Source organism: Macrobrachium rosenbergii, chromosome 43, assembly GCF_040412425.1.
Source record: "Macrobrachium rosenbergii isolate ZJJX-2024 chromosome 43, ASM4041242v1, whole genome shotgun sequence".
Lineage (NCBI taxonomy): Eukaryota > Metazoa > Arthropoda > Malacostraca > Decapoda > Palaemonidae > Macrobrachium > Macrobrachium rosenbergii.
The window spans coordinates 22,035,412-22,049,452 of NC_089783.1; the positions used below are offsets into that span (position 1 = coordinate 22,035,412).

At 40.1% G+C, this 14,041-nt stretch overlaps 1 protein-coding gene across 1 annotated transcript in view; it reads right to left on the reverse strand.

Annotated features, from left to right (window-relative positions):
* The window catches only part of LOC136828642 (non-lysosomal glucosylceramidase), a 110,765-nt gene that overhangs the window by 22,880 nt on the left and 73,844 nt on the right, over positions 1 to 14,041 (reverse strand). The window contains exon 13 of the mRNA XM_067086680.1: positions 8,887 to 9,202. Within this exon, the coding sequence (XP_066942781.1) occupies positions 8,887 to 9,202 (316 nt within the window). The remainder of the gene's footprint in view (positions 1 to 8,886; positions 9,203 to 14,041) is intronic.

Genomic DNA, 14,041 nt, shown 5'->3' on the forward strand with positions numbered 1-14,041 from the left:
GGCGACCAAGCAAATTTCGCATATATCTGGCGACCAAGCAAATTTAACTTGTGGTATGCGCCGTACCCATCGGCAAACAGTGAACTGAGCAATTTGCTACAGAACACTTGAGCTGAGGGTCCTACCTTAATGGTGGCCCCATAGTGATATAAAACAAGTTGTTATTAGAGGCTAGTTAGTATTAATTGTTTTTTATGAGGACACTTCTGTATTCCTCATATAGTTTTGCTATTACAGGTTAACTTGATTACAAGTGTGTAGTTGCAATACATTTAATTAAATATCTATGATAACTTAAACCCTCTACGGTTTAGGTTAGTTTTCTTACCTGTATATGGCTGTATTATCTATACACTGTTAGTCCTTTTGCAATGGCTATGTGAAATTTTCAATTGTAATTGTCATGCCATTCAGACTAACTGCTATGAACTAATTTGTTTAAGTAACCCAAGCTACTGTTTTATACAGCTTAAGTTAATGCTTCTAGTTTATAATCTACGTTAAGCTAAGAATAGAGGATTTCTTAGAAGGTTCTCACTTAACCTATTCTATGTCACTGCCTCTTGTAGGCTTATTTAAAACTATACAGAAAATAATCCTCTTATAATCTGGTTTTCTGTTTTATATGGCCAAGACTACCCTTTAACCTGATACTCGGCCATCGCTGTTTTAGGCTAATAGTAGGATATTCCCTAAAAAGGGGTTCCTACTTAATCTGGTTAGGCTACTGCCTGTTCTAGGTTTATACAGGCGGTTCCCGGTTTACGACAGGGGTTCCGTTCTTGCGCCGCGTCGTAACCCGAAAATCGTCGTAAACCGGAAAATCGTCGAAAATCGTCAAAAATCATAAGAAAACCTTACTTTTAATGCTCTGGGTGCATTGAAAACGACGTAAACTGCATTATTATTGAGTTTTACATCAAAAAACCTTCAAATTATGATTATTCTGCTGTTTTGGGGCCAAATTTCTTCCGTCGGATCGGCGTACGACGCGTCGTAACCCCAGAACATGCGTCGTAAGCCGGGAAATAATTTCTGATGAATATATTTGAAAAGCGTCGTAACCTCAGAACGTCGTAAGCCGGAACCGTCGTAAACCGGGGACTGCCTGTATTACCTTTAAGGACATAGGATACATAAGACCCTACAAGTATGTAGCCTTACAGATATGCTACCAAATTATAAAAAACTAGGTTATTTTATTGAGCCTAGGATACTGTTTATATATAATCCTAGGCTTATTCATCCTTTCTCACTTAGTATAGGTAAGAAAGGATTATTATAGATCACTCTTAAACGTATAGGCTATATAAAAACAGTAACTTACCATTATGTAACTTACTAATATGTAACCTTATTTTTTGTCTAACCCAGGTTGTTGTTTATATCCAATCCTAGGCTATTTGGTCTACTATATAAAACAGTAACTCACTAATGTGTAACTTTATGGCCAGGCTATAATTTATTCTAATCTAGGCTTCTGCCTAATCTGGATTTTTTAATTCACACTGAAGGGTATGAGTTACATAAAACACAATTGCCTTAGTATGTAGCCTTAAGGCTAGGTTACCATCTCATCCAGCACAGATTACTAATTCATCCAGTCCTAGGTTACATGGCCTAGGCTAACAATTTAGCCCAAAAAAGGGAGGTTTCATAAAAAGTTATCACATAATATGAGGTCATGCCTAGTCCTGGATTATTTAGATCATGCTGACGTGCACTGGCTTATATAAAAGAAAAAAATTATACTAATATGTAGCCTTATTGTTAGGCTATCGATTTATTTTGCCTAGATAATGTTATTATCTTATCCTAAGGTGTTTGGTCTAAGCTAGGGCACTTAAGGATACGTAATCCTAGGTCATAGGCTACAGACAACATCCACTATGAATCTAGTCAAAATTATTCTGACTTAGTGCCTAGATTATTATAGACATCGTATAATCTGAAAGGATTTTCTATATTAATAAATTGTGGAACATTTCTTTTGGTTAAAACATTTAATTAAAATTTACAATAATTTTCACTTTATGAAACTAGCGATCAACATGAGTAATTGCTGGGTTCTGGCTTTCACACACAAATTATCAATTCCCAAAGTTTACAACTAAAACTTTTAACTGGAACTTAATATTAAGCACTTATCTCGCTATTTTTTGTTTCCATGATCCTCAATAATGAAATCGGAGAAAAAAGTAAAATTTTTTTGGAGTGCTGGTAACGACTAAACCATTTGTTACTGACCAAACAGAAGTAATGGCTCACTGGTCTTTACCGACTCAGTCGTAAACGAGAGGGCAGACGAGCATGCGTAATAGTCACTTCTCTTTCTTGCAGGTTCTTTGATGTTGGAAAAACTTCACTGAAGAAAAAGGAAAGTGTCCTTTTATCTTTGAGTCCATTATATACTCCATCACGTGTTAGAATGTTAATCATTACGACACAATACCTGGCAAAAATACCAACAAGAAGGGAATTCTTTAATATTTGTTTGGTCACCATGGAGCTCTGGTGGACCATGGAAGGTAACTCGAGGACGAAACAAGCGACTACACTATAATAACGTTATTCTGATATGAGTAACTTACCAAATAATTACATAGCTGAATCTCGCATTAATAAGAGGTGGGATACATGGTCATATACTACTCAAAAACCCTTAGAGATGGATGGATTTGAAATAGAAAATTACCTAGCATCATGAAATGCTTGTTGTAACCTTACCTAATGAGGGAGCTACAGCAGGTAGATACTGCCTCTGGTCGGAGCTGCCTCTCAACCTGTTGTGGCATGGTGGGAGAGCCAAGGGTCACCTCCACAGTTTATAATCCAATAAAATATATATATATATACAGGCAGTCCCCGGTTATAGGTGGGCTCAGTTATCAGCAATCCGGTTTCTCGGGGCTTGTCTAGTGAAGAAAATCGGCAACTTTCAGTGCCGATATACGCCGATTTCCACTTATCACCTAATAGAGGCGCTGATAAGCCCCGAAAATCGCAGATTTTCAATTACTGGCAATTTTCGCTTATTGTCAGACCGTCAGAACGGAACCCCGCCGATAACCGGGGACTGCCTGTCAATATATATATACATGCCCTTGCCCTGGTTGCAGTACAACAAAATATGACCAGATAAATTTAAACTATCCCACCTTCAAAAATTAATCCAACCAAACTATAAAAAACAATGACTGGTGGGCACTCACAACACACAGTGCCTAAAGGCTTCCCAAGAAAAAATGACAATCCTTCACAAGGAGAGGGGATAGAGGAAATAGAAAGTATTCCTCCTATCCTTCGCCTCCCAATACCATGCCAGCTGCAAAGAATAGGCCTAATGTACTGCATTTCTCATACACTGCCTTTATATCACGAAGGTATTACATAAACAAAAATGACTTGCATCTCCAATACATGGATTGCAAGATCATTGAGAGCGAGAGATTCCGTTTGAAAGCCAGTGAGGTGGCAACTGCCCTTATTTCATGGGCCTTAACTTTACACATGGGTAGGGTATCCTCTTGAACTTTCAATTGTGATTTGGAAATCACAGTCCTCAAAAAGAAGGTTAAGGCATTTTTGGATACCGGACGTCCGGGATCCTTAATTGAACACCAAAGATTCTGTGAGGAACTTCTAATTCTTTTAGTTCTCTCCAAATAAATCTTCAGTGCTCTTACTGGGCAGAGCACCATCTCCTGATCTCCTGGACCCAGGATATCAGCCAAGCTCGACAGTAAACGAACATGGCCCAGGATTAGAAGGATCTTCGTTCTTTACCAAGACCCTAAGGTCGGAGAGCACACTGCATTCCCTTGAGAAAAGTCTACCGTCTTATCAAGGGCATGCAATTCGATAATTCTTTTAGCAGTAGCCAGAACCATTAAAAATAAGGTTTTCCTGGTCAAATCCCTTAGCAAAGAGGAGCCCAAGGATTCAAATGGAGGGCCCGAAAGCCATTTAAGAACCACATACATGTTCCAGGCAACCGTTGTAGATTTATCTTGTTTAGACGTATTTAATGATTTAATCAAATCACTAATGTCCTGGTTTGTGGATAGGTCTATTCCCCTACATTTAAAAACAGAATTTAACACAGCCCTGTATCCTTTAATGGCGGATGCAGCCAATCCTTTGGAAGACCTCGGAAACAGTAAAAAGTCTGTAACCGAGTTAAAGTCGTTTTAGAAGAGGAGATATTATGCTCTCGGCACCAGCCTCAAAAGACTGCCCTCTTGGCCTGGTAGACTGCAGCAGGAGATCGGCACCTACATTTTGCAATCGCTTCTGCAGCTTTTCTTGAAAAACCCTTCGCTCTGACAAGCTCCTGGACAGTCTGAAGCCTGTCTGAGCAAGAGTGGATAAGCCAAGATGAAAACGGTGAAAATGAGGCTGTTTGAGATTTCTCTTCTGAGGTAACAGTCTTGGGAAATCTACAAGAATGCCAAGAAGATCCAGGAACCATTTTTTGTGTGGCCAAAGGAGAGCCACTAGAGTCATAGATATGTTGTTGAGTGATGAACTTCTTCAGCACTTCCCTCACCATGCTGAATGGAGGAAAGGCATAAACGTCTAGGTCTGACCAATCCTGCAGCATGGTATCTGTCACCCAAGCCTGAGGATCTGGAGCTGGGAAACAAAACAGAGGGAGACAATGGTTTCTTGATATTGCAAAAAGGTCTATCGATGGTTTTCCCCACCATTTCCACAGGTCGGTGCACACCTGTGGATTCAGCGTTCAATTTGTCATGGCATCTGTCACCCATGCCTGAGGATCTGGAGCTGAGAAACAAAACAGAGGGAGACAATGGTTTCTTGATATTGCAAACAGATCTATCGACAGCTTTCCCCACCATTTCCACAGGTCGGTGCACACCTGTGGATTCAGCGTTCATTTCGTCAGTAAAACCTCTTCGCTGCCACTTAATTTGTCCGCAAGGACATTCGGTTTGCCATAAATGAAGTGGGTCACAATACTGGTACTGTTGTCTTGTGCCCACAAGAGGAGATCCTTAGCTGCTTCATAAAGTGAAAAGGAATGTGTCCCCCCTTGATTCCTGATGTAGGCCAGTGTGGCCATGCTGTCTGAATGGACCATGACTGTCCTGTTGAAAGCTGCTGCTGAGAAGAATTGAAGAGCTAGATGTATCACCTTCAGCTCCTTCATGTTTATGTGTAGGTCCCTTTAGGCTGAGGACCACGTCCCAGAAACTTCCTTGTCATTGAGTGGAGCCCCCAACACAGATCTGGCACATCTGAATACAACGTTAAGTTGGGGTTCAGAGGGAGCAGCGACTTTACTACTGCCAGCCACTACCAAAGGTTCTCCTTGATTTCAGGAGTGATGATGAGGAAGACAAACGAGTCCGGGAGGTTCTTCCTGCACCAGCTGGCCCTTAGGAAGAACTGCAACACTCTGGTTTGTAGCCTGCCCAAAGGCACAAACTTTTCAATGGAGGACTGTGTTCCCAGGAGGTTCATCCACTTGTTGGCTGAGCAGGACGGATGAGAGATGAAGTTCCGGACTTTCTTGAGGCAGTTCTGGATCCTTTGATGGGCGGAAAAGCCCAAAAATTTAGAGAATCTATCTTCATCCCCAAATAAAGAATCGATTGAGTGGGAACCAGCTGAGATTTCTTGAAAATGATTAAAAGCCCCAAATCCTGGGCGAGTTGGAGCGTCTCCTGAAGGTCCTCTGTGCACTGGGATCTTGAGGGGGAGCACAGGAGCCAGTCATCTAGATAAAGTATAGACATACATTTATTCCCATTATGTGGAGCCACTTCGCCAGAGGGGCAAGAACATGGGTAAAAACTTGAGGGGCTGTGGAGAGGCTGAAGCTCAGCACCTGAAACTGGGAGACCCTGTCCTGAAAGATGAACCTCAGATACTTCCTGGAGTCCGGGTGTACTGGAACGCGTAAGGATGCGTCCTGCATATCGATTGTCACCATCCAGTCTCCCTGATGGATGGCTGACAGGACTGACTGGTATGTTTCCATTCTGAACTTTGTTGTTTGAACAAAGAAGTTCAGAGCAGTGACGTTCAGGATAGGTCTCCTTCCTCCCTATGACTTGGGAACAAAGAAGAGCCGGTTGTAGAACCCCTCTGTGCTTACATCTTCGACTACATCCACAGCTTGTTTCTCGAGTAGGGCTGAGAGTTCTCAAGACAGGGCCGAAAACTTCTCCGAGCCTATCAAGTAGGCCGTCAAGCTGATGGGTGAGGTTGCTAAGGGAGGTTTCTCCCTGAAAGGGACCCTCTTTCAAAACTTTTAGAACCCAAGTTTCCACGCTCCTGGCCTTCCATTTGATCCAAAAATGGAGGAGCCTTGCTCCAACGGGGACACGGAGGACATGGTGCTCATTTACGAGTGGTGGGTTTGATTGTAGTCTTCTTTGTAGGTCATACTGACCAGAGATTAGTCTGTGGTTGGGATCAAAAGCAGCCTCTACCTCCTCGAAAGGGCTGCTGGGAAAGAGGGGAGGCCGTCCTAACAGCAGTAGAAGTCGAAGGTGCTCGTGTTGGAACTCCAGATCTCTTGGTCGACTGTGCAAGTAAGCCTTGATGTGATTTCTTTTGAAGTTCAGCTGTCACTTGTTCCAAGGCAGCTTGGGGGAACAGACTAGTTTTGTCCAAAGGAGTGAACAGGAGGGACTTTCTCTGAGAGGGAGTGATCCCTTTAGTGGTGAATGAGCACCGTAAATCCCTCTTCTTAAGAAGACCAGTCACAAAAATGGTTGCTAACTCCTGGGCGCTGTCTCAATCGCTCTGTTAGCGCATGAAAGTACCCCTAACCAATCTGCAGTGAAGTTCTCCTGCAGAGTGGTGCAATCTTCAATCTTTTTGGCCAAAGCCCCTACAGTCCAATCAAGGAAACAGGATCTCGAAAACCTTGAAGACTCTTTGATAAGGTGATCCAACTCCGAAGCCATGAACAAATTCATAGTCGAGGAAACCGCCGAACAACATGTCACATCCATGAGACCAGAGAAGTCCCCTTGAGAGGAGGCAGAAGCCCCCAAGGAAGGCGCTTCTTTAGTGGAGTACAATAAATACTTCTGTCGTATTAAACGAGAAGGAAGTGTACAAAACACTGCTTTCCCCACATCTCTCTTCACCACCAACCAGCTGTTGATGCAGGCCAAAGCTTTCCTGGAGGAAGAAGAAAGCACCATCTGAGGCAGCCTGGAAGTCCCTGTAGGCTGTCGCATCATAAAAGTGGAGCCAGAAGTCAGGGTCGCCAGAGAGAAGTCGGATAACAGACTAAAAAGTATCTTAAAAGCGTCGAGTAATTCGTGATCGGTTGTTCCTAATCTAAAGGTTCCTCCTCTGAGGAAATAAGAAACATAGGAGGGTCTGGAGGGCCCTGCGACACCAAAGCGGGCTTCTGAAGGAGGCTCAAAATGTTACCCAACTGATGTTGAATTGGCAACAAACACGGGTCCTCAATAACCAGAGAAATCGCACCTGTCATGCTAGATACTGAATGCCCTACTAGGGGCATTGAACGCTTGTTCTGCCAGCTACCTGAATTTTCATACACTGGGTGCTTGAAGCCTGGCCACTTGGACACTAAATGCTTGGACTTTAAGCACTCGAAGGATACTGAAGGCACAAGCGGAGCCTGACTGGGGAGCTCCCAAAAACTGCAGGAGGGGAGTGGACTATGAGCCCTCTCCATGGCTCACTAAGGACAGGGGGCGAGTCATCCTCCAGCACCATGCCTTTTCAAGGGCCTTGACACTAGAAAAGCACCTACTGCTCTTTTTTGCCTCTTGTCAGTCAAAAGTCGCTCGACGACAAGGTATGCACATCCAACCGGACACCTTTCCAGTGGCTGTCCACCAAGTCCTCGGATTTCTGAACAACAGGCTCGGTTGAGGAAGCGACTACCCATGGGGAAACCCCACCGATCTCCCTTGGACTGCCAGTTCCTGTCCATCAGGACTCTAACTGAATTCCCAATCTGGGAAACAATATTCACCATAAGATCAAACTTCTGATCTACATGAGCTTCTAAGCTGGCAATGGAATTGGGTTCAGGAGAATGGGAGCCAGGGATTGGAGTAACTGGAAAAGTCAGAGGACTGGAGATAGGGGAAAAGGCAGTCACAGGTATTGAAGGGACATGCAAATCAGGAACACCTACTTTTGGAGAATTATCCTGACTAGCAGAAGCTCTAGCTTCAGCCCTAGAGGTTGCCTTCCTCAGTCTGTCATGTTGAAGTTTTTCCATATGAGAATTAAAAATTTTCCACTTCCCCTTATCCCAGTCTTTACATTCATCACATTTAAGGTCTGGTGAGCAAACTTGCTCTCTACAAGAAGAACAAATGGTATGGTTGTCATATTTCACCAACGTTAGTCTGGTCTTGCAGCCTTTACTGCAGTACCTAACACTAGACAAGCTAGATCTGACATAAGTCAAAAACAGTCACAATAGGGAAAATCACAATCGGAAACGTCCTGAATATTAGCTAAGCTAATTAAGATTAGCAGGCTATGAAAATTACAGAGTACTTCACCAAATGAAGAGAAAATCACAACCATCTGGTGAAAAACGAATCCAGAGAGTTGCTCAACAACCAATGTTTAGTTACTGACCAGCAAAAACGAATTCAGCTCTTTACCTGTGTTGTACGTATTCTTCCCCGAAAGTGGGTGGGGCAAGCTACCTACGCCCAAAACAAAAGAGCGCTACAGCGATTTTCAAATTTTGAGCTGCTGCATAAAGTACAAACTAATAGCTATGTAATTATTTGGGGAGTTACTTATATAAAACGTAAATATATTACAATATAATTTTGAAATAATAATGCAGTACTTATTCAGTCTCAGTGACTAAGCAATTCGCTCATTACAATGTGTCTTACTTACCATTCCAAAGCTTATCTTGTAGAGTCACTTTAGCTTTTGCAAGAGCCTCAGCAAATTTTTTCTCCTCCACTTCATCTTTTAATTCTGCTGCTATTTCTACCATCACAGCCAACGCAGCCACCCATAATGAGCAGCAATATGCAGATGGCCCATGCATAATCCACGAGTCATAAGTTTGATCTGCCTGACCATCATTTTCAATCAGACCATCGCCATCTCTATCATACGTGAAACAACGATCCATTACTGCACGGCAAATTGGCCACATATGAACAAGGTAGTCATGATCTTGAAAAAACACGTAATCTCTATAAACCTGCAAATATACAATACATTAACACTGAACTCATATTAACAATATAAATGTACTTATTTCCTAAGATTTTATAGCATAACTAAAACTATACAGTCCTATCATCCCACCACCGAACTGTACTTACAATTGTTCATTCACAGTCTATGACAATGCAAACAATTTTTAAAACATTAACACAAAAAGTGGGAATTTTGGGTAAGATCTTCAGAAATATAAGAAATAGCTAACAAAGTATTTTTATTCTTGAAACAAACACATGCAAATCATGTAAGCCAGTGCTTGGAAATTTTATCTGAATTCTAGCAGGGAACAATAAGCAGAATGGTTAATAAAACAAGATGTGTCAAGACATAATCTTTATGTCCTCAGTAAACAACTTCAAACTCATGAATCTCAAATAATAGTAGCTGTTAAATTACTGTTAAATTACCAAAAAACAGCTTTACAGCATAACAGTTTCTCATATGTGCTATATGAAAACCTTTTACTAAAAATATTGCAAGGTAAATGAATTCATTAAAGATTGTGTGAGTCAACTCTTCATTAGTGCAAACACATCCATAAGACAAACTGTTACAATAACTAATGATCCGCAAACAAATGAAGCTATAACAGCGGGCACAACTTTCTTCAAAATCCCAGATAAAAATTCACATCAAACTGTGTTAACTTGATCAAGTCAAACTAACATACTTTTCAATCCTGTAGACAAAGTTGAAAAAAAATTTAAAACAGTACCTTTCCATTAGTTAAATTCCTAAGTTTCTAGTGAACACAAGTTACATACTAAAAACTTCAATTTTAACAAATTTCATAGAGCTACTTGTAACGGATAAGGATATGTATTGACAATCAGAAGTGGATTCCTGGCTATCCTTTGGAGTATCCTCCTGTTACTGCACTCATAGAAATTAAAATTATCCACTCTGAGGAAATGAATCCAACATTCCTTTTACCATCTGAGTGTTTTGTTTTTAATATGTGAACTTGGACAAAAATCACCTCTAAGCTATCAAATATCAGTAGGAAGGAGAAAATATTCACCACTGATCTCAGTCACAAACTGAGGTTGAAGATTTTTATTACTGATCCCGATCAAATATTAAGGTATCTATTGCTACTTCTCCAAGTAATGTAATACAAATAAGTACCCTTTAAACTTAAAAAAGTTTTCGATCATTTCAAATATCTCTAGAATAACTGGAGTTTCCAAGGTTGGCTTGCAGAGACAAGCAGCTTGAGCAACTCCTTGTAAAAGTTACAGCTAGGTCTGTACCTGCTGGGATATAAATTATCCATTGTAACAACTGTGATTTGGCTTACATTGGGAAGACCAAATAGAAAAATATTCAAAAATGCATTGGAGAGCAAAAAAGTCATTAATGATAATGACAGAAATAATGCACTAGTCACATGCTGGGACTGTAATTGCAGAATAAATTTTAAGGACAGCAAACTTTTATACAAAAGCAATAATGTAAAGCATTGTAGGGTTGAGGGGGTCTTAACTGATTCAATATCAATGGTGGTTGATAAAAAATCTTTCAGAACTTTAGACCACATCAGTGCCAGCCATGTTCTGGAGAACTAAACTCCAGATTTGTCAGGGGAGCTAATATTGTAGCTTTATTCCTTGGACTGAAGGAAAGCCGAATACAATACGTGACATCTTGAACCAAACCCAGGATTAACAACCCCCCTCCTCCCTCATTAAGCAGCATAACCACAACAAACCAGACTGGTCAAGTTATCAGACGATCATGCAGAAACCAAATTTAATATATTCTGTCTGTATATAAATTTTGGTTTAGTTACTTTACCTCTTGACAGAGAGGGCAGTACTCCTCATCCAGCTTATAATTTTCAGTGAATCTTCAGCAATATATCAAGGTTTACATTCAAGGAAGAAGGTCTTACCTTTATCCCCAAAATGCCAATTATTTTTAAATAATTTGCATTTTTCCTAGGTATACTGGCCACATACTGACTAAACAACTGATACTACCCACTGTCCTGACACATATTCAGAGTGAAATACAGAAAGGTATGGTTTGCTCACCTAGGGGAAAATACAAATTACAATACTTTAAAACAATTTTGCATTTGTTCCCCTAAAACGAAGCTCTTTTATGAAAAATCAGGTTATAATAAATTTAGGCCCTCATACAGGATTAAAAATGAACTGCCTTACACCACAAACATTCATTTGATTAATTTTACCTTTGGTCAAACAAGGTCATTCTTGGATTGCTACTGTACGTAAGATACTAAGTGTCTCTGCACCTAGTTATGCAGCATAATAAAGCTGTCCACACTCACTGACATTTACATTTTCTCCTTGACAGGTTATATAGAGGTTTAAGACACATTCTATTTTATCTTTTACAGAACAACAATAGGTCAGTCATTTTTATGGAGGTTTCCTATAACACCTTAGGTGACTGAGTTCTCCAAATGCAGTCTCCATGAGGATTTCTCAAAGTTTTTTTGAGATCAGTCTCCCTGTATTGCAGTGCACTCCAATCAATGACCTGCAAAACAAGGTACATAAAATGATATACCTGGTTATGCAATATGTAACTGGAAACATGCCTTAAAACTAGCATCAATTTTCAAGAATGATCAAATGAAGAATACTGTACTGCTACAATGTAATTTATAATTGATATGGTTATGAATGCTTTAAAATACCATTTTATCTTGGCATATCATTACAGTATTGAACATTATAAAGCAGAGGAGCAAATAAAATTCACACTTACCTAATACTGACCAGTAGGTACAGATTGAAGTTTTCTGGCGCATTTTCAAATTTATCTAAATTAATGGCAGAACTGAATAAGAGTTCCAAGGTAACGCACCATTAAATCTCCCACAAACCTGATTGCATTCCACTATGAGCAAATTGTAATTTCTTCAAATAAAATTAATTTTTTTTCTCACACAAACCCATTACTTCAAGATAACCTAACTGGCAACAGTAGCATTTTCTAGACACCTCCCAGGAAAAGAAGTTTCAATTTCTCCCTTTCTCATTATGCAGTCAGGTCCCTCACCACCTCTTTTGGTAGAATTGATATTATTTGTGCAGACCGACATAGCTGTAATCAGTAGAGGTGGAGAGAAGGGCAATTTTCTAGAAAGTAATCAGTTTGTATATGAAAAATTTTCTCTTTTAAAAAAATTATGTTTCAATAATCTTTCTTTACAACAGATTTTCTAGGTATGGAGTTGGAAGTACAGTAAATTGAGCTCTCTCATGCTTCACCGTCCTGTGCTTTTTCTGCTTAGCTTTTCTTGTCTAAACTTCCTCCAGGTCTCTTTCTTTATCTATCCTTTTCTCCAAGACTTTCTGTCTTCCTACAAATCTTCTTCCGGCTACTTTCATATCTATCACTTCCTGACAAACTGTTCCTGATCCCTTCTCATTACCTATTCAAACCATCTCAAGCTTTGAGATTGTCTTTTTAAGCCTCGCCACCAATTCCTCATTCACAATCTTCTTGCCACTATATTCTGGCAAATCTTAACATTTTAAAATTATATCTTTTTTATTCTCAGCCATTTTCCTTGTCAGTGCCTATGTTTCTGCTTTATAGAGTGGTACAGGCCTTACATACTCCTTATATACCCAGGTTTTGCCTTCCCTACTGATGGAACACTTATTTATCAGTACTGTAATCTAGCCATCTCTTCCCATGTCATACACTTTGCAGCTACTCTCTTACTGCTCCCTCAACTTCTACTTCACAACAGCTTGGCCCGAAATTAACAGAAATGCTCATCTTGATTTCGTCATAAATGACAAATCTCTTTCCAAAAAAGTACTGGTAAAGGCTTCTTTTATATCGTTTATTCTTAAGCCTATAATGAACTAAAGCTGTGTAATTCACTTCCTGATAGATTTGGTGTCATCTATAGGAATTTGACATTTATTTCTTAACAAGCACGAGAAGAAATTGATAAGATGCTTCCAGATAAAGCTAGTTTTGGAAAATGTAGGAATTGCACAAACCAAATATTTGTGTTGTGTTACCAATTATTGTCCAACAGTGTATGGAAAGAGTTGTGTGCTCAACATTCAGGTATTGCTGTTGTTTCTGATAGTGTCCTCCTTAAGGAAAAAGGATTTAAACATATACCTGCTGGAGAAAAAACTGCTGACAGCATGGTTCTGAAGTTGCAGCAACTGCATTATTATGAGGGGACCTGAAAATTGCTAGATGCTGATGGGACTCAAACTGTGGTTGTCTGATTTTGTAACTGTCCTACCAAAAAATCTGACTCTACCTATATAAGAATTACTCGGCAGTAACAAACTAAGGTCATACAACTTATGCTTTTTCCTCATCACTGGTACAGAATGTACTTCTACATTAGTGGAACTAATCGAAAACCCTAAAGAGAAAGTGGCCTCTTTTCAAGTTGGGGGATGGAATGTGACTATCACTGCTAAACAGTGAGTCCAAATCCTCAGGTAAATGACCTAATAAGTGCTCTGGGTGTTACTCTTTATCACCTCATGGAATGCACAGAAAAGATAACTCTTAGACTTACCCATCCTTGATGTAGGAACAGAAAGAGTAAATGAAAATTCTAATACTGACGAGGAATTTATCTTTTGAAGCAGGATGCTGATGCGAACTTTCTCTCTTCTGGAGAAGTAAAATGCTTATGGTGCCTCCTTGACCCATGAAAGACCCACAGCTATTTGGACCACTTAATGCATACTACACATATAAGTTCCAGTGAGTGCACTTGACCCCTGTAAGAGCTACAAACAAGGTGTAGATCATCCTGAATACATGCCATAAAACTCTCACACTGGTTGCTCTCAAC